The sequence below is a fragment of the Miniopterus natalensis genome, chromosome 11, assembly GCF_054644295.1.
Source record: "Miniopterus natalensis isolate mMinNat1 chromosome 11, mMinNat1.hap1, whole genome shotgun sequence".
Taxonomy (NCBI): Eukaryota; Metazoa; Chordata; class Mammalia; order Chiroptera; family Miniopteridae; genus Miniopterus; species Miniopterus natalensis.
Window position 1 is genome coordinate 16,219,364 of NC_142091.1, and position 20,549 is coordinate 16,239,912.

At 36.4% G+C, this 20,549-nt stretch overlaps 1 protein-coding gene across 1 annotated transcript in view; it reads left to right on the forward strand.

Annotated features, from left to right (window-relative positions):
- Positions 1-20,549, forward strand: part of GUCY1A2 (guanylate cyclase 1 soluble subunit alpha 2) — a 256,869-nt gene that overhangs the window by 177,333 nt on the left and 58,987 nt on the right. The window contains exon 6 of the mRNA XM_087821566.1: positions 7,841-7,984. Within this exon, the coding sequence (XP_087677692.1) occupies positions 7,841-7,984 (144 nt within the window). The remainder of the gene's footprint in view (positions 1-7,840; positions 7,985-20,549) is intronic.

The window sequence follows — 20,549 nt, forward strand, 5'->3', positions numbered from 1 at the left end:
GAAGGGACAAATTGCTTTCTGGGATCTCTTTTAGAAGCACTCATCTCATTCATGAGAGTGGAGCCCTTCCAAAGGTCCCTAATCACCTCCCAAATGTCCTACAATCAAATATCATGTTGGGGATTTGGTTTCAACATATGAATTGGGGGGGGGGGGACACAAACATTTACTCTATAGTAGGGGCTAATATTTCTTGAGTGCCTAATATATTCCAGGTACCATGCTAAATTCTTTATATATGTTTATTGATTCATTTTATATTCAACAAATAATTACTGATTATCACCTGTGTTCTAACTACTAAACTAGGTGTAGGGGCAAAATGGTAAATAAGACAGGTATGGCTCACGTTCTTAGGTGATTATAATTGAGCATTGGGGATAGACATTAAATAATACATAATGATTAAAATTATAATTATTACTAGAGAGTTATAAAATTATCTTCTTTAATCTTTTCAGCAACTTTGTAAAACATATATTGTCTCCCTTTCACAGAAGAAGAAACTGAGACTTAAAAAGGTTAAACAGCTTGTTTGAGGTCACAAAGCTGATAGGTGGTGGGTTTAGCATTGCTCAGGCTTTTTCCATTCCAGAGGCCACTCTGGGAGGTCTCTCAACTACATGATCTTAAGAAGGTCCCCCACTTGACTAACCACTTTCACCCATTCATACCTTAAAGAAATGCTTCTTGATCATATCAACTAATTAGGTATACATGACACTCGTCTTCATGGAATTCACAGTGTAATGAGAAACACAAAAATATGTAATCATAAACCACAATAAGAAAGACTAAGAAAAATTATATGAGAGTATAAAATTATTATGAGAGTATAATATAGGTATCTGATTTAGTCTAGGAGTTCATGAAGACACCCTGGAGGAGGTGACCTTTAAATTGAGATCTGAAGGATAAGTAGGAGTTAACCAGATAGAAGTGAGCTCAAGATATATAAACGCTCGAATCAGAAAGGAACGTGATGAACAACTAGAAACATAAAACAACTAGAACAATAGTTAAGATCAGTGTAGTGAAACTAAGGATGTGAAGATTAGCAGAAGATAAAAGATACAGAAGGAGGTAGGAACTAGAACCAAAAGATGTTTTAGCCATTTCAAGGATTTTGGTCTTAATCATAGGAATGATCCAGCAATTGTGAAATCATTAAAGATTTTTGAATGGCAGCGTGACACAAGTAGATTTGCTTTATAAAAATCAATTTCACAGTAGTGTGGGGTATAGATTTGGGAGGTTAGTAGACCAAAGTAGAACATAAAGATATCCTTGCCGTAATTCAAATACGTACCTTATCTGGGCTGACAAGGTATGTGGAAGAGGCTTGAGTCACTGTTGGAAACCTGAAGGAAGCGGTCCATCTTGTCTACTTAGTGGAAATCCTTCCATTCCATTGTTTATGCGAATCACCTGATCCCTGGAATATGTTCCTGTTTTGGCATTATGTAGGCTTGACCTGAGGTGATAGAATAGACATAATTTGGAGTCATTTAACAATTACTTTGATCTTGGAAGATAATTTATACATTATCTGTATTGACCTCACATCTTGATAGAGATGTTTATAATGCAATTTGACTCACTTATAATTCTCTAAGTGTCTACTATACTAGCCCTGTGGTAGCTCCTGTGGGACTTACAAAAGATAACTAAGCTATTGTCCTTGCCTTCAAAGTTAAATGACTTAGCCATCTAGACAGGATGATAGTAAAGTATGAACACAAATTACTGCAGTACACAAGATGTAGAAGCCAAGTTTTATTGGCAATTCTAAAAGAAGCAAAGATGATATACTATTGAAGGATTGGGGATACTTTCAGAAAAGATATTGCTTGAAAGATGGATGTTGAAATGTGACAAATTTGGCTCATGGAAGAGGGGTTAAGGAAAGTTTGTTTCTAAACTATACTTAATCTAGATAAAAGAAAGTAATTCCATAGATATCTGAAGGTAGTAAGATTTATGGAGGTTAGACTATGTTTCTTTAAAAAATGCATTTTTAATAAAATATTTCCACTTGATTCACTAATTAGGCTGTACTATCTACTTTAAGAAAAAGAAAAAAAAAAACCTTTATTTTTTTCTAAAGCAGTTTTAGGTTTATAATAAAATAGAGAGAAAGGTACAGAGATTTCCCATATACCTTGTGCCCCCATAGTCTTCTGAATTATCAACATCACTCACCAGAATGTTACATTTTTACCAAGGAAGAACCTACAATGACCCATCATAACACCCAAAGTTCATAGTTTACCTTGGGGCTCATTCTCATATTTCGGTCTATGGGTTTGGGCAAATGTATAATGACATATATCCATCATTGTAATATCATACAGAGTATTTTCATTGCCCTAAACGTAATCTGTGCTCCACCTGTTCATTCCATCCCCTCAATCACAGGCAACCATTGGTCTTTTTACTGTCTCCACAGTGTTACTTTCCCCAGAATTTCATATAGCTGAGATCATACAGTAGGTAGCCTTTTCAGATTTGCTTCTTTCACTTAGTAATATGCCTTTAAGTCTCCCATGTCTTGTCATGACTTGATAGCTCATTTCTTTTTAGTGCCAAATAATACTTCATACCTGGATGTACCACAATTTTATTTATCCATTCATCTACTGAAGGACATCTTGGTTGCTTCAGATTTTGGCAGTTTTATATAAAGTTGCTATAAACATCTGTGTGTAGGTTTTTGTGTGAACATAAGTTTTCAGCTCCTTTAGGTAAACACCAAGGAGCGCAATTACTGGATCATATGGGAAGGCTGTGCTTAGTTGTGTAAGAAACCACCAAAATGTCTTCCAAATAGGCTGTACCTTTTTGCGTTTCCAGAAGCAATGAGTGAGAGTTCCTGTAGCTTCACATCATCAACATTCGGTGTTGTCAGTGTTCTGGATTTTGGCCATTTTAATCGATGTGCAATAGTATCTCAGTGTTGTTTTAATTTGCGTTTCCCTGATGACATATGATGTGAAGATCTTTTCATACGAATTTTTCCCGTCTATATATCTTCTTCCATGAGGTATCTGTTAAGGTTTTTGTACCACTTTTAAAAAATCAGCTGTTTTTTTATTGTTGAATTTTAAGAGTTCTTTAAATATTTTGTTTAACGGTCCTTTATCAGATGTGTCTTTTGCAAATATTTTTTCCCAGTCTGTGGCTTGTCTTCACTTTCTCTTGATACTGTCTTTCACAGTACAAAGTTTTAAATTTTAATAAAGTTTAGTTTATTGGATTTTTCTTTTATAGATTGTGTCTTTGTTATTGTTTCTAAAAAAGTATCACAATACCCAAGGTAATCTAGGTTTTCTTTTATGTTATCTTCCAGGAGTTTTATAGCTTTCCATTTTTCATTTAGGCCTGTTACGCATTTTGAGTTACTTTTTGTGAAGGGTATAAGGTCTGTGTCTAGATTCTTTTTCTTCTTTTTTTTTTTTGCATGTGGATGTCCAGTTGTTCCATCATCATTTGTTGAAAAGACTATCTTTGTTGCATGTGCCGCCTTTCCACCTTTTTAACAGATCAGTTGACTAGATTATGGGGGTCTATTTCTAGGATCTCTGTTCTGTTCCACTGATCTATTCTCTTATTCTTCCGCTGAGACCACACCGTCTTGATAACTGTAGCTCTATTGTAAATCTTGAAACTGTTCACTGTTGTGAAAATAACTAACATTATTTAGAACTCATTATATGTTTACTGAAAATTATAACAGGCATTCACCATACTCTGGGAAAATGTTTAAAGTTCTGGTAAATTAGGAATCTCTGGAAATTTTTTCTTAAATATAATAGTAATTATTTTTATAAAGAGTGAATGGATGCATTTCCTGTAGAGCAGTAACTTTGAATATAAATACAGAGGTGAGAGGCACAGAAAGTTTGCAAAGAACATTGAATTACTCGTTTTGATTGGGGCATGGACTAATTTAAAGTGATAGTGGTGGATAAAAGTGGAATTTGGAGTCGTTTTATTGAAGATCTTAGAAGATACTTTACTTGCAGCAGAAAGAACTTTTCAGTTACCTAACTTGAGAGTTTAGAAAGAAATTTTGACTGGGTATTTTAACATACTTTTCTTTGCTAATCTGCCTCAGTATTCAATAGTCTCCATGATAAACAACCTGAAGCCTGGCAACAGTATTTTCTACACGATGGAGAGTCCTAGGCAGGAACTGGAATTTACTTTGATAGATCTATGAGAGTTTTATCAGGATTAGAGCTTTCTTTGATAGGCAGTCATTTGGATTCTATTTTCCCTCATTTGGGAATAGTTCCCAGGCCAAATCACTGTTCTATTTATATCCATGACCTCGTTTTCGATGCACTATAGAGACTTCCTTAAAAGAAGTAGTATTTGGGTCAGAAACATCAACCAAAGTGAGTGTAATTAGATAGATTTTTTTTTTTAAAGAATGAAGAGATTTTCTGAAGCTTTGTTAGTAAATTTTTAGTTAAAGTTGTTTCCCTTTGAATTGCTCATCCTTGATGCACAATTCACTTGGATATATTTAATTAAACTCAACAAAATGTCTTTGGATCCTTGGATACTTACTGTGCTAGGTGATTCTGTTGGGGGAGGGGGCTAGAAGTTGTAGTCTGAAGTTCCTACAACTAAGGACATGTCTGGAGAAGTTTATTGTCCCTATTGGTAGGGCGGAAGAGAAAGGAGTATGTGGGAATGGCTAGGGTTCAGGATAGAAGTACTTTTTTCTGGAAGCTCATTGGCTCGTACAAAAGGTGACTATCTGGATGAAGATTGTAATATTTTTAACTCACATCATATACCAGACGTCCTCAAACTTTGAGAATCACAGTGGAAGAGATCTCAGGCAATAGCCGATGTGGGGTCTGGCTAAAAAGGTGATGACAGACAAGTGTGCCTGTTCTCAATGGCAGTTGCAGGGATGAGGAATGTGATGGAAGTGGTGGATGAAAGGCAGGTTGAGGGATAGGAATGCCAGAGAAGGAAATGTGGAGGGGTGGGGGTACAAGAGAAGATGATGGAGTGATGTCCATGGGGAGAGGAATAGAGGTTGTGAAACAAATAAAGTGTTAGAGGTGAAGGAGGTGGTAAGGCTGTGGCCACTGAGTGTGATCTCTTCTACGACTTTCTTCAGTCTGGACTTTAGAGACAGTGAATGCTCAGGCTCTCGGGGCCTTCCTCCAGCTGGGACTCAAGTTTGGGTGAATGCAGTGGCCCTTGAGTGAGGATATAAGATTCATCAATCAAAATATAGCCGCTTTCTGGGACACCACCTTTTGGAATAACCCTTCCTCACAGCCATGCTTGAGGGCTACAATGCAGATTTCCCGAGGTTCATATCAATTAGGAGTGAAAGAGTTCAGATATCTCAGGACAGGCTGCAAGTTCAAGGTCTGCTTTTAGAGAAACTCCTACTGCAGAAAGAAGTCAATCATTAAAGAATATAGGGTCAGATCTTCTGGACAAGTGGTATTTCTTTCCATTCTAAAGATATGACCAGGTGACCGAGTGCTCTGTGAGATGCTGGGTGATAAATGAAGACATTTGTCATCTTTAGGCTTCATCCGTGTGCCTATTTCTTACTCCAACATCTCTCCTGTCTCCTCCCTCTCTCCCTCCATCCCTGTCCCTCTCTTTTTGTTTCTAAAGACACTAGAAGGCAAAAACAGAAAGCAAAACAATTAGAAAATCAGACTTTCTAATGTGCTTTCACTCTTGATAAAATCCAGAGGGAGTGAGAGAGGTTATCCAGTAAAGTAGACTGGCAAAGTTTTCTGACCCTCTGCTCTTACGCCCCTCCTTAAGTTCTTTTTCACAAATCCTAGAAAGTTCAAAGGAGGACAGCCCAGGACTGTAGGACTGAAGGACTGAGGTGGCATGAGCCTCATGGGACAGGGGTTATTAATTGTCCTATTGTGTGCAGTGTTCTTTTAGGCTGATCCTGGCTCCAATACCACAATCTCCCTCCCAGACAACAAACACACTCCTCCCTCCCCCCTGTGCCCACAAACCTCAGAGATATTTCTTGAACATCAGCTGGAGGGAAAAGAGAAGAATGTTATGGGAATGAGATTCTATTAGGTGCTAAAATGAATTCATTTACATGATTAATCTAAAGCTAAAAGTAAAAGGGTGGATGCATAGGTCTAAGAAGTTAATTGACACCACCTTTATTTCTGAAATCAGAGGATTTTGACAATAAAGTGTTAAAAAGAAGATATATTGAGATAGGTAAGTTCTTTAAAATTTGATAAAAGCAGCTGTAATAATAACGTGAGACAACATTTGTACATAATATTTTCAGTACTTAAACCTCCCCTTCTGTGTTCAAAAAAGAATATAAAGTTTTTCAGACATTTGCATAGGCTCTTTTTTCCATCTCCATGCCTAGTTTAGCTTTTATTCTTATGTAATGTTATTTAAGAGCAGGTTGGAGATGCTGAAAATAAATGAAATGCACTATTTTAGATGGAAGGAATTCAAAACGTAGTCAACTGTTTGGACAGCATTTTTGCAGTATGTTTACAACGTCCATTTGTTCTACTTTGGTTTAACTCAAGGAAACATCCTCAAGAGCAACTGTAATTGACATATAATGCTTCTACTTTTGCAGCCCCCCATGAGGCAAAGTCAACCAATCACTTTGAATGGAAGCCACTAAGATTTTCACATATACTTAATTCTGCTGAGCATGCATAGACCCAACGTCAATGCTTTTTTAGAGAAAAGAATGGAGCTTTAATGGAAAGCTGCGTCACTCAGGTGGTAGCATTTCTGCTAAGATTTTCAGGTTAAGATGCTGCATATGTCTGCAAGGAAAGGAAAACATCACACAAGATATATTGCCTGCCCTTTATAGACACCTGAGTATATGAAAAATTTTAAACTATTCCCCATTCATTCATTACTCACTAGTGCTAGTCACCAAATATTTCTGGCTCTTCTATGGGCACAGGTTGGCTGCATTTTCCCACCCCCTTTATGTTAAGCACAGCCATGTGACTCGCTTCGGGGAATAAATCTTGAGAAGAAGCTGTGTATGTCCCATCTGGGCAGAGCTTTAGGAGCTAGCGTATAATTTGTCGGACCTCTTTTCCTCTGTCATGACAACCAGCTGCCGGTGAGGAGGTTCTATGATCCGTGTTCCTTGAGTGTAGAGACACGGCACAGTGTTTCTCCCCTCAGACCCAATCCTTTAACCCACATGAATATGTAGCATGAATCAGAAATGAACCCTTGTCACTTTAGGGCATTCTGATGTGGAGGTTATATTGTTATCACAGCATAACCTAGCCTAGCATGGGGATTTCAGCCTGGGGTAAATATTTGAATAAAAGCAATGGCAGTTCAGAAATGGATGCTGACAATAGGATCAGAACAGGGTCAAAAAGACTCACAGCGGCTGCTAACTCCTTAATTATAGGATTATGGGTGAGCTTTTGCACATTAATTTCTCACCTCTCAAATGTAACCAGTATTGAAGGTTTGAGGAAGACGAGAGGGTGGCTTCGAAAAAGGTCACTATTTGGGAATTGTTCAGGTAAAGTGCTAACAATTCTGTTTTTGCGGAGGATAATTATTTTATGTTCTAGATGTTCTCAATTTCAGTCGTCATCATGATGATAATGTTGATGAACAGCCCTGGAGTGAGATGTCAGTATTCAGCAGAGGCTGTTTGCAAACTCTGCGGTGATTACACTCAGTGGTCTAATTGCTTAATTTATCGTTGTTTTGCTGACATGTTTTTCAGCCACGTTTGTGATTGCAGATAACTAATCATTTCTATTCTGGCTCATTATCATATGTTTGCATTTAATTTGTCTGATTGCTGCAGGTGGAAACAATAGGTGACGCGTACTGTGTTGCTGCAGGACTCCACAGAAAAAGCCTCTGCCATGCTAAGCCCATTGCTCTCATGGCCCTGAAGATGATGGAACTTTCAGAAGAGGTACTGACGCCTGACGGAAGACCAATTCAGGTAGCTCTCTCAACAATATGATTTGGGTAGTAATGCATGTTTAACCAGAGGGGCAAGAAATTCCCTTCTGTATCCTACACACTGTAATTTAAAGATCTAGATAAGTCGGGAGCTCAAAGAAGGTGAGGAATAGCTAGAGATGACTCAGAACCAGGAATAGAACAAATGGAAAGTGGTCTAAAGTGGAAAAGGTGTGTGGAAGGCAAATTACTAGGGAGGAAAAAAACGGAGCTAAAGTATTAGACCAAGGGGAAGAACTTGCTTTCAGTGACCAGGTCATCAAATTGAAGCAAGAATGATGGTAAGAATGAGTCTGAGAAATAATCCAAAAAATGAAAAACAGAGAAGAAAGAAAATGGAAGACTTGGGCAACTTCCTGTGGATAGTGTACAGGTATCTTCATCAAGCCTCAGGCCTCAGAGCTGCTTCTGCAGGGCTTAAATGTGACAGGGCTTAAATTTGGGAGCCCAGTAACTGAGGCAACTTTAAAATTGGAAAATGTAACCTCTGGCGAGTTGTACTTTTTTTGGTACTGATGGCTCTGTAGTCTGGGAACTACCTCTCAGAATGGATTAAGTGGTCATGTAGCTGTAGCTTTGCCAAAACCCGGTGGATCACAGATGTGTTGTTACTATGAATCCTTATAAACCAGAAGTCTTGCATTTGGAGAGGTAGCCTAGAATTGAAGGCAGCCCTTTTATAACAGCTCACTAACTATGAGTTAAAAATATTAGAGAAAATAAAGCCTCAACATGTGAGTACATTTCTAGTGCTGGCATTGTGGCAAATCAGACACCCTGAGTGTCCCTTCTGATTGAATTATTAAAATACAGGGTGTCCCAATAAGATGTATACACACTTTAACAGCTGATAGCTCAATTTTGAAAATGAAATGTATTTTAATAAACACCACCTTTATAATTATTCAAGGTGTGTATATACATTTTTTGGAACACCCTATATTTTTAAAAAATGTTTTTTAAAGGCTATTAAGCACAACACTGAAGTCATAGAAAAGAGAGAAATGTGCCAATCACATTGTGGGTACAGACTGAACAAAATTTAAGTGGTGAATTTAAAGTGAGTGCTCTATTATTAGCAGTGATAGTAGGAAACACTGTTTCCTCCTTGGTGGAAGACAACTTCAATCTCATTTTCAAAGAATTTCCGCAGATAATGTGCTCTGGAAAATCAGTGGCTGATATTTGAAACAAAACTAAACAAAATAAAACAAACAGACAAAAAACCCCCACATACACAGGAACACAAAGTACTAAAGCTAAGAGAGAGTAGAAATAGTAGATGAGAAAAACAGATTGTAGAGTGTTGTCAGATACCAAAATTTTCAGACAGAATCAAAATGTCAATGTTTAATATAATTAAAGAAATAAAAGAGGAGCTTTAAATGTGAGGCAGAAATAGTAGGTTTGAAAAAGAACCAGAGAACTTGTAAGCTATCAACACAATACTTAAAAAAGAAAAAGAGCTCAGTGGATAATTTTAGAAGCAGATTAGACACAGCTGAAGCAAAAATTAGTACACTGAAAGTTAGAAATGAAGAAGTTACTCGTATTAAGCTCAGAGAATTAAAAATGGGAAAATATGAATCAGGAAATATAAAATGTAAAATATGGGGGACTCATGGAGGAGAGAGTAAGAAGATGTAATATATGTTCTATTGAAGCTCTAAATGGAGTCAAGAGAGGGAATGCAAAAAGGAAAATTTATGGGAACTATTAAAAGACAATCAATTCTCAGACACAGTAATACTAAAGAATTCTACAAAAGATAAATCTGAGAAAAGGGGGACTTGATAAATGACAAAGGTGACATTTATCAAAGGATAGGCTATTCAATAAATGGTTTGGGACAATTGGTTATCCATGTAGGAAAAAATATTAAAATTGAATCCCTTATCTTGGCTGGCCTTGCTCAGTGGTTAGAACATTGGCTTGTGCACTGAATGGTCACAGGTTCCATTCTCGGTCAAAGGCATATACTTGGGTTGCAGATTCAATCCCAGGCCCCAGTCAGGGTGAGTTAGGGAGGTGACCAATCAATGTGTCTCTCTCACATTGATGTTTCTTTCTCTCTTTCTCTGAAAATGAATGGAAAAAATATCCTCTAGTGAGGATTAAAAAAAAAAAAAATCCCTAGTTCATGCGCCTGCATATAAAGCAATTCCAGGTGGGTTAAATGTGAAAGATCACACTATAAAACTATAAATTTGTAATTAAGATTTTTAAATTTTTTTTTCTTATTTTTTTCTTTCCTTTTTTCCATCACCATTTATCTCCTCTATGCTATAATTAAGATTTCTTTTGACAGAATAGAGAACAATTTTTTTGCAAATAGTCATGTCAAAACTTCTCAAATTATAAAGGAAAATAGGTATACATTTTACTACATTAAAATTAAAACCCTCCTGTTTATCAGAGAACACCTACAGAGAATTTAAAAAACAACCACCACAAAGGAGAATTTTTTGTAACACACTTAACCAATAAAAGTAACTTTGGTTAACCTGATCAGTAATCATAATAATAAATATTGATAACACTATACTTTCTCACCTACCAGTTTGGCACAACTTTTAGGTCTGACAGTGCCACCATTGGTTAGACTGTGGAGCAGCAGGAACCCTCACACAGCTGGTGGGAGTGTAAGTGGTGTAATGTCCTTGGCATTAACTAGCAAAGTTGACTTTGTGCCTTTCCTACAACCCAGAAATCCCTCTCCTAGATGTTGACCCAGGGAAGTATTTGTGCATGTGTAGCAGAAGTCACACACAAGATTAGTCACAGCAATGCTTTTCATAATATTCTCAAACTGGAAACAACTGAAATATCCACTTAATAGAATGGATAAACTGTGATTTATTTACAGTGGGATACCATACAGTTGGGAAAATAAATTACTTCAGCTATTGGCATTGATTGACATGGATGAATGTCAAACACATAATATTGATCAAGAAAAGCAAGTCATAGAGAAATGCTTCTAGTTTTATTGCATTTAATTAAATTTCAAAACTGGGAAAATTGAAAAAATATGCTAACTGAAAAAGAAATGCCTGCATTGATGGAAAAAGTATAAAGGAAAGAAAGGGAATGATTAATGCAAAATCCAAGATGGTGCTTAACTCCAAGGGAAAGAAAGATGCTGGCAAGAGGGAGGAGGCAGTAGGGAAAGTGGACATAGGGGCTAGAGTACAAAATTATTCATTTTATTACTATTCTTCAGTGTGCACATATATGTTTATGCTTGATAATTTTAAAAAGTATACAGAGAAAGACTCCCACCAGTGGTGAAAATAGAAAATCATAGAGCCTTACAAAAAAAATCTAGTTTAAGTCCCCTTAGGACATAATTATCTAGTTACTCAGGTATATGGATGACACTTCTGTCACGGTCAGGTAAAACAAACAAAGGAAGCTCTCTCAGATCTGCAGCAAACTGCAGATGTACACATTCCACACTGAATTTGCACCAGCTCTTAAATTTTCAAGACTATCAGCCGGGCAGTGTTATCATTTGGGATGTTTTTTCTATGTTGGATTTTCTTTTACAGGATATGCAATGTTTGGTATTGATTCATCCTCATCAAAGCAAACTTAAATTACCAAACAGAACCAGGGAGTTGCGTTTTACAGTGTTCTCATCCATATTTTCATTTGTGGGATATAACATTAGCTCTGTCTTAGGAATTAGATAGTCTTATTAAATCAGAAGAGGAAATGTCCATAAAGATTTAATAAGAATGCAGAAAGACAATTCAAAATAATAAAACCACCTTAATACTTTTAGCTTCATTATTAATTTGTATTATCTTATGGTTTGGGGTTGGTTTGGGGCATATTAATTTAATTTTGAATTGGCTTCTAATGGTGCCATGGAAACATTTCTAAATTTATTGAAATAATCTTTCATTAAAAATGCTTGACGGTTACATTAGAATTGACATGTGATCAGTTGATTATTTACTTCATACTGTCCAAGTTTTTAAGCTATTTAAAATTTAAGCCATTTGATTTGCAAAACTTGCTCAAAAGAAAACTCCCCAACCCTCTCAAATTTTGAAAAATAAATTGATAATTTTTATATGCCTTATAAATTTTTGAGGCACTTGTCATGATGAGAAATAGGAAAGTGAATTATCAGTTATAATTGCTTGCAAATGACTGGTAATGTTCTTGAATCATTAACTTTAAAATTGAGTTAATTTTTTAAATTAAAACAACAAACAGCATTTCACTTCAAGCCAATTATTTTTCTATAAGAAATCTCATGAAACTCAGAGGACAGTTCTAGATTGTATCTCCAAATAACACAAATACGACCATTTATTTATACAATAAATTCTGAAAATTCAGCTTAAAGTGGCTTTAAGTACGATTGCTTTTAAAAATAGTGATTAGTTTTTATCAATATGATGTTAATTCTATTGGCTGAATATATGGAAATGTCAGCATTATGCCTATTCCATTTATTTCCTCCTCTCTAGAGGAAATCAGATTTTCTTATATATTAAACAATAGACAATTGAAGAGAAGTACAATCAGATTAATATCCTCTCCTCTTTGTTTGAACGAGTTGTGTTGTGATTTCACTAGAAAATTATATAGTTTTATGTTGTTCATTTACTTGTGAACCTAATCTTATGCAAGTATTTTGAAGAGTTTTTTTATTGCTGAAAGACTAGCTTTTATTAATAGTTTAAACACTCTGATTAAAATGACAAAACATTTATTACTCTTTGTACTTTTTTGTGTTAAAAGAATGGTAAGAAAAGGGAAGCTGGGTTGAAGACAGACTAGAGTATGTGATTAAACGTATAATAGAAAGACAGATAGCATTTTCATGATTTAAAGTTTTGGAGATCGAGTTAGTGTGTCCAGATATCTAAGTTTTACTTATGCATTTCAGTTTTTAAAAAATATCTTCATTGAATTTCATTACATAAATCTACAAATGCAAATTTTCATTAGTTCAGAGAACAGTACATTTTACATAATGAGGCAATTATAGACAGTGTGAAATAGAGTTAAAAAAACATTGTATAATCATGTTGTAATACTAACGTGTTTAGTAATCTCAATTGCAAATCAGGAAAATGCTATGAATTTCTTCTTACTGCCTAGTTCAGAGGCAGGAATATTAATGTACAATATACATTCAATTCTAGCTCCTTAAGCTTCAAATAAGTTTTCCAGTGAGCTTACAGGATTTTTGAGATTATGAAATAAATATTTAAAATTAATTTAAAAATAGTTGTTGTTTACAAAGGAAACCTGATGTTATTTTAATATTTGAAGGGATTTTCTCTTTGCAAATATAGCAGTATTTAATTGACTTCATCACAGCACAGTCCAAGACTGTATTTAGAAAAAAAGAAAAACTATTTGATAACTTGGATTAATTCTCTGTGATTTTTTGATAATTGTTTATTTGTAACATTCTAATTAGTACTTTTCATCCTGAAGTGCGTATACCTATTTGAAAGGTTCTGCCTCTAAGGCCTATATCTAAGGTGATAAACCTAAGTAGTCGGAGAGAACTGCATAGGCATTATATGAACTCACTTTTAAGATACTGGGTCCAGTTATCCTTCTCATGTTTATCTAATAAATACATTTTAATTTACTTTTAAAAAAAATTTATTGATTGATTTAAGATAGAGAGAGAGGAAGGGAGAGAGAAAAACATCAATTTGTTGTTCCACTTATTCATGCACCATTGGTTGCTTCTTGTGTGTTCCCTGACCGGGTGTCAAACCCGCAACCTTGGTGTTTCGGGACAATGCTCTAACCATCTGAGCTACCCAGCCAGGGGCCATTTTAATTTACTTTTTTTTTTAAATTATCTTTATTGTTAAAGTATTACAGATGTCCCCCCCCTCGGGCCTTTACCGTACTATTATCTTTGTCCATGGGTTATGCATATATACATATAAGTAAATTTACTTTTAAACTCCTAGATAATTAACATAGTGGCACTTTTAGTAAGGCATTATTTCATTGTAACAATAACATACAAAAACCCTATATAATATCACTGGTAAAATTTTTGACTAAATACATTTTCTAATAGAGCTATTTTAATAGTAAATCTGTTTGGCACTAGAAATATGTTTATGATTTTAAAAAATAATATGTTTAAAGTAATTTTTCATTGAGAGTTTACCAGTAGATAAGGTTACAACAGTGTTTTTGTATTTTGCTTGTTTAACTTTCAGAGCTTAAGTCTATATGCTCTCTTCAGATCTACCTTCTAACTCACTAATACTCCCCTCAATTACGAAAATCATCTGTTAAACCCATCTATTTAATACTTAATGCTGCTTACAGCAGTTTATAATTTTTTAAGTTTTCATTTATCTGACAAATTTTTATATTGTTTTTATTTCCTTAAATATATCAGCCATAGTGAATTTAAACTCTTTGCTTGATAAATCCATTCTCTGGAGCCCATGTGGTCTGTTACATAGTTTATTCCTTCACTTAATTTGAGTCATGTTACTTGTGTTTTGTGTGCCTGATTATTTTATGTTTTGAGTGCTGGAGATTATGTATTAAAATTACAGAAATAATTTGAGACCTGGAATGAAGTTACCCTCGCGTAGGGAAATTTGACCTGTGCTCCTGGTTGGGAGTTGCTAAGAGCTCTAGCGATCAACTCCGGCTTTCAGTCTCCAAGGGGGAAAATTTACTTCTGAGGCACCTTATGTTGATGGTATTGACCTTCTACCGCGGTGTTGCCTGTCAGGGTCGCATCTCAGAGTCTGTAGGGTTTGCTGAGGCCTCCCCCTTGGCAATCCTTGGACTCTGGTGTTTGTCCCTAGGCCTGTGAGGCTGTCGTAAGCGCTGCTCATTTCCACACCCTCTCAGTCACTCTTGAAGTCAGGAGACGCCCTCAGTGGGAAAGCTCACACCTCCTCGGGCCCATCTTCCCTGTCCTGCTGCAATACTTTCTCATTGCTTTGTGAACCCACCTGCAGAGGGTTGTTCAAATTATATAGTCAGCTCTGACTAGAAATGGCAGTTTAAAGTTATATATATATATATATATATATGTGTGTGTGTGTGTGTGTATATATATATATATATTTTTTAGAGAGAGAAACATTGATGTGAGAGAGATACATCAATTGGTTGCATCCCACCCACACCCCAACCAGGGCTGGGGATGGAGCCTACAACCGAGGTAGAGTGTCCTTGGCTGAAATCGAACCCAGCACCCTTCGGTCTGAGGGCCAACACTCTAACCACTGACTCCCAAATCGGCTAGGGCTAAAGTGATGTATATTTTTTACGTGTTTTATCTTACCAACAATGAGTCATTCTTACTAATCTACATTTATGCGTATTTTCAACCCAAGCCACAGATGAAATTATCTTTAAATGGAAAAGACAGAAACGTCTAACTGTATTTAAACTCGCCACTGCAGGAGGGCAATACATCATTTCTGTGGAAGCCCATGAAGGCCTGTCAGGCAGCCACCATTCCAAGTTCTTTCCATAGCATCACGGTTTCAAGTCTCGCAGTGAGTCTAGGAGAGAAGGGCGGCCGTTCGCTCCCTTTTATAGGTGAAGAAAATAAGACTAAATGCAAACAGTTAGCCTAATTGCTACACTCTACAGACATTAAACAAAAGCATGCTAAATAAGCTTTATAATGTCGAAGTTTCTCTATTGCTTTTAGTAATTAATTATCTAATAAGTTAGACTTTCATGGTGTTAGTCTTCAAGAATATTTAAATTTATATTAGATGTTCTCTTTAAGAGACTGGAAGTAAGTAATCTATTTTAGGACTATTCCACCCAAAATGATTAATTTTTTAGAATTAGAAATAGGTTCAGTTATGTGAGTGGGAGGGGAATGGGTTTTATCCCATGACTCTTTTGACAATTAAGATCACCAACCAGCTTGAGTTGGGGGCATCTGTTACCCATTGCTTTTCCTGTTTATTTCTCCTTTGTTTTTTATTGTGGATTGTAATGCAGAAGCTACATATTTTTAAATGATATATTATTTTTCCCCATAAGGCAGTCTTTGAATTGAAAGATTGTGTCTTATATTACAGTTAATTTTTTTTATGTATTGAGTAAAATGTTCGTTTTAATAATAGAATCACTCTTCTGGCGTGGTGCTACATGCGGAGCTTTGATACACAGAGAACCCTTAATGCCTTACCATCCTCCTAAAAGATTTCAGCATAATGATGTAATGCACAACAGTATACATGTCATGTGTATGTCAGTGAGATAGGACCCCATTGCTAATTTAGTTTAGCTTTCATCTTTTATCATGACCAATTCTAATATAGTCTCAAATTTTTAATCATACTTTCGGCCTATCAAAAAATAGTGTATCAGACACACATTTGAAAAAGCACTGGCCTTGCTGAAAAGTTTTGTTATATTTGTCACACACATTTTCCAAGCAGTTCTTTGTGAAGGTATTTGCATATTTTTGCTACATGAAAAAAATAGTAATAATACATTAATGAAAGGAAAAATGAAACCAGGCAGTGAGGGAGGAAAAGCGAAATTGATTTGCATGAAGCTGTGCGTGTAAGATACAAAATTGCTCCGTTTGATTTTATGCACCCATCTTCACACTTCCACATTTTTGGAAGAGAAATGCATTTTTTAGTGGAGACATGGTTTAAACATTTTATGAAGTTTCTCTGTTAAATAATATCTTTATGGGGTAAATACCCCTAAAGAGGTTATAATCTATTTCATTTATTTTAGTCACCTCCAGAGAATGTCCCCCTAACCCCCAGGAGTATTTGTACAATGTCCTAAAGGCTACCAATTATATTAGGAAAGCATTCCTTTTGATGCGATTTGGTGTGGTGTGCTTTAGAAGTGAAGCCTCCGAGACCTTAGGGAGCTCATGCTTTTATTTATCTGAATTTTATGTAAAGAATAAGAATCTCGCCCAGCCAGGAGTGGCTCAGCGGTTGAGCGTTGACCTAGGGTCCAAGTGATCAGGGTTCGATTCCCGGTCAGGGCACATGCCCGGGTTGCGGGCTCGATCCCCAGTCGGGGGCGTGCGGGAGGCAGCCGATCAATGACTCTCTCATCATTGATGTTTCAATCTCTCTCTCCCCCTCTCCTTTCTTCTCTCTGAAATCAATAAAGATATATTTTTTAAAAAGAAAAAGAATAAGAATCTCGCCCTGGCCAATTTTGCTCAGTGGTTAGAGCATCGGCCTGCAGACTGAAGGGTCCCGGGTTCGATTCCAGCCAAGGGCATGTACCTTGGTTGCAGGCTCAGCCCCGGTCCGAGCATGAACGGGAGGCAACCACTTCACATCGATGTTCCTCTCTCTCCCTCCCTTCCACTCTCTCTGAAAAGCAATGGAAAAAATATCCTTGAGTGAAGATTAAAAAAACAAAAAGAGGAATCTCTGCCTTGGCAACTCTCACTTGTAAAGAGACTTTAAGATGTGATATCTCCAACCCATTTTTGGGATAGGTTAGCCCATGATCTTTTGGAATAAGGCCCTGTTTCTGGCATTATCGAACAAGAGAGCTTTTATCTTTTACTGCCAGTTTAACTTAATCTCTTTTAAGGCTAACAGTTATATGCATGTATATTAACATTAGCAGCTTGAATCGGACACCACCAAACACCAATGCAAAACTAGCAAGATAGGTTAATTCCTAAGACAGTAATGTGCTATCTGCGTGCTAACCGCACTGGTAGGCTTTATGTCTTTGGTTATTCTATCTCCAAATCTCATATCGAATTTTTAAAATTATTTCAAAGTAACTGTATTAGTTTTCTGAAATTACAAAAAGTAAAATGACCCCTGAAAGTTAGCACACAGAAGATAGTCAACCAGCCATTACCACGGCGCGCATTTTGTTGTGTATTGTTAAAAGGCGCTTTTTTCTCTCTGACTGTGCACACACCTAGAAATGAAAAAGCAGATTCTTTTAAAAATTAAATGGACTTCATTCAGTGAAGTAAAGTTATGAGACACTGTGTTCCAAATATAGACATGCGTCCTAAATATACAGGAGAGACTGGGTAAGCCTTAGGAAGCATTTTTCATTGTTATTAATTCACTTTGATTTTGCATTTTACTGTCCCTACAAATGAATTTTTAAGTCATTGAAAGGCAACTCTTTAATCAGCTGAGTTGCAAATCTGGTGTGAACAATTCAGTGTCACAAGTGCTTTGTGCTGATGTCATGTCAGGCATACGGTAATTGTCTGGGTCACTGCTATAATATTCCTTATTTGGAATGTGGTTTCCTAGCAACTCCTGCTTTTTCTTAATGGCTGGATTGATTTCTGCACATTTGTAACGCTTCCTACTGTATCAGAAACTGTCACCTTGTGTGCCAATGTTACAAGACCAAATTTACATGTAGATTCAACTCTAGGAAATTATTCTGCTTTATCACTTGCCCTTACTGTGTTCGTCCAAAGGTTAAACCAACCATAAAAATAGAAATTTAGTAAAACCTCATTAATTCAGACCTCATTCTTTGGGGAAATATGATAATTTTGACAGCAATGTCTGAAATACATGCATATAGTTCCTAGTGGGAGACCTGTTGAAATTGAAGAAACAGAGTTATTTTGATGGTCAAATGAAATGACCATGTAATTAGCAGGTTGGTAGGAACATAGGCCCAGACTGTGCACTGAATGTTCCATAGGATGAAAGGCTTTTACTCTGAAGGCAGTTTGTTGTTCCAACTCAGATGAAGCCTGATTCTACATGATCCTGGCTGGAACCTTGCGAGCAGTGACTTTTTATGCGTTTGTTCAACAGATGCTTTTAGGATACTTACGGTTTTCTAGACACTTGGTTAGGCCCTGAGGATGTAAGGTAAGCAAATAAGATAAGGCCCTGACCCTCGCAGAAATTCTATGGAACCAACACTTATAAATGACTGACATGATTTGCAAGTGGAAATAGACACTTGGGTTTCTCTCAATAATATTTCTGTCTTAATACTGAGAGATTTTTGTTAGGTTTTTAGAAACTAACTTTAAGTTCTTCTTAAGAGAATATTTAAGATGCTGTACATTCAGACCTACATTATTTTGATATCTTTGTAGACTTTGTATATATCTAGGGAAGGTGAGTTGAAAGACATTGAAAACCAACTATCTGCTAGTGGTTGGTTTGATAGTTTATTATGTCATTTCGTTTGATCAGCACAGCAACCCTATGATAGTCACATATACAGTTTTTACATATTTTCAAGTTCAAGAAGGCCTCGAGGGGTTAAAGGATATATGTAAGATTATGGAAAAAATAATGTATGTCTTACATCTCCTATATATCAGATCTGTGTCAGGTATTTTATGCACTTAATCTCTTTTATTCCCGCCCCTCCCAAACCCTGCAAAGTAAGCTTTATTCATCTTATTTTACATTTGAAGAATTTGAGATTCAGAACCAAGATTATGCAGAACTAAATTTGAACATGGATGTGGCTGCTTTAAAAAAAAGCAACCACCTACGATTTTTCCTTATACCGACTGGTCAGTACCTCACCAGAATACCCAGCATGGAATTGTTACCTGAATATTTAACAAGAGTTGCTTCTCATGTTTCCTATGTGCCAGACATCGTGCTGAGCTAGAATGTGTGCTCTCTCGCTCTCTCTCTCTCTCTCCCTCTCTCTCTCACATGTTCTCTCTCCTTGCTCTCTTTCTCCACGCACATACACACCCCTAGTTAATTTACTTACATCATTATGTGTGTTAAGCATATTTTAATACTTGTGAAATATATATACATATACCCTACATATACTATGTTTTTCTGTACATACACACAGATGATGAAGTTTAATTTATACATTAGGCATTTCATGGATAGAAAATTTGTTCTTACCATAGACCTTAGCAACCTCAGCAGGCAATTTTTTTTTTCTTTCCTTATTAAGTCAAACACTTTCCCCTTTTCGCCTAAAGCAAGCACTTTACAGCTTCTCCTCGGCACATCTGAAGTGCCAGCATCACGACTTTTGTGCTACGGGGTCAAGTAAAATAAGGGTGATGTGAACATAAGCATTGCGACACCGCGACAATTGATCTGATGGCAGAAATGACTCCTAAGTGACTGACGAGAGGGTAGTGAAAACAGTGAGGATTCTTGGACAAAGAGATGATTCATAGTCCAGGTGGGATGGAGTGTGACAGCGCAAGATTTCATTACGCTAGTCAGAGCTGCTCACGATTTAAAACTTATAAATTGTTTCCTCTTGGAATTTTCCATTTAATATTTTCAGTTGACTGCAGGTAACTGAAACCTGGGAAAGTGAAACCACAGGTGGGGTGGGGGACTAATGTACGTATTGCATGTTATCATATAAGTCTTAAAATAATCATGGACCATGAATCAGTTACTATCCTTGCTTACAAATGATAAAACCAAGACTCAGTAAGGAAATTATTGTCAACAAAGAGTAAACAGGTAAATAACACTAAGAGTCGATTCTGAATTGCAATTCAAATCCGACTTCACAGTTCATGCTCTTAACCATTACCTTACACCGCCTCCCCGTAATATAATTACAACATACGA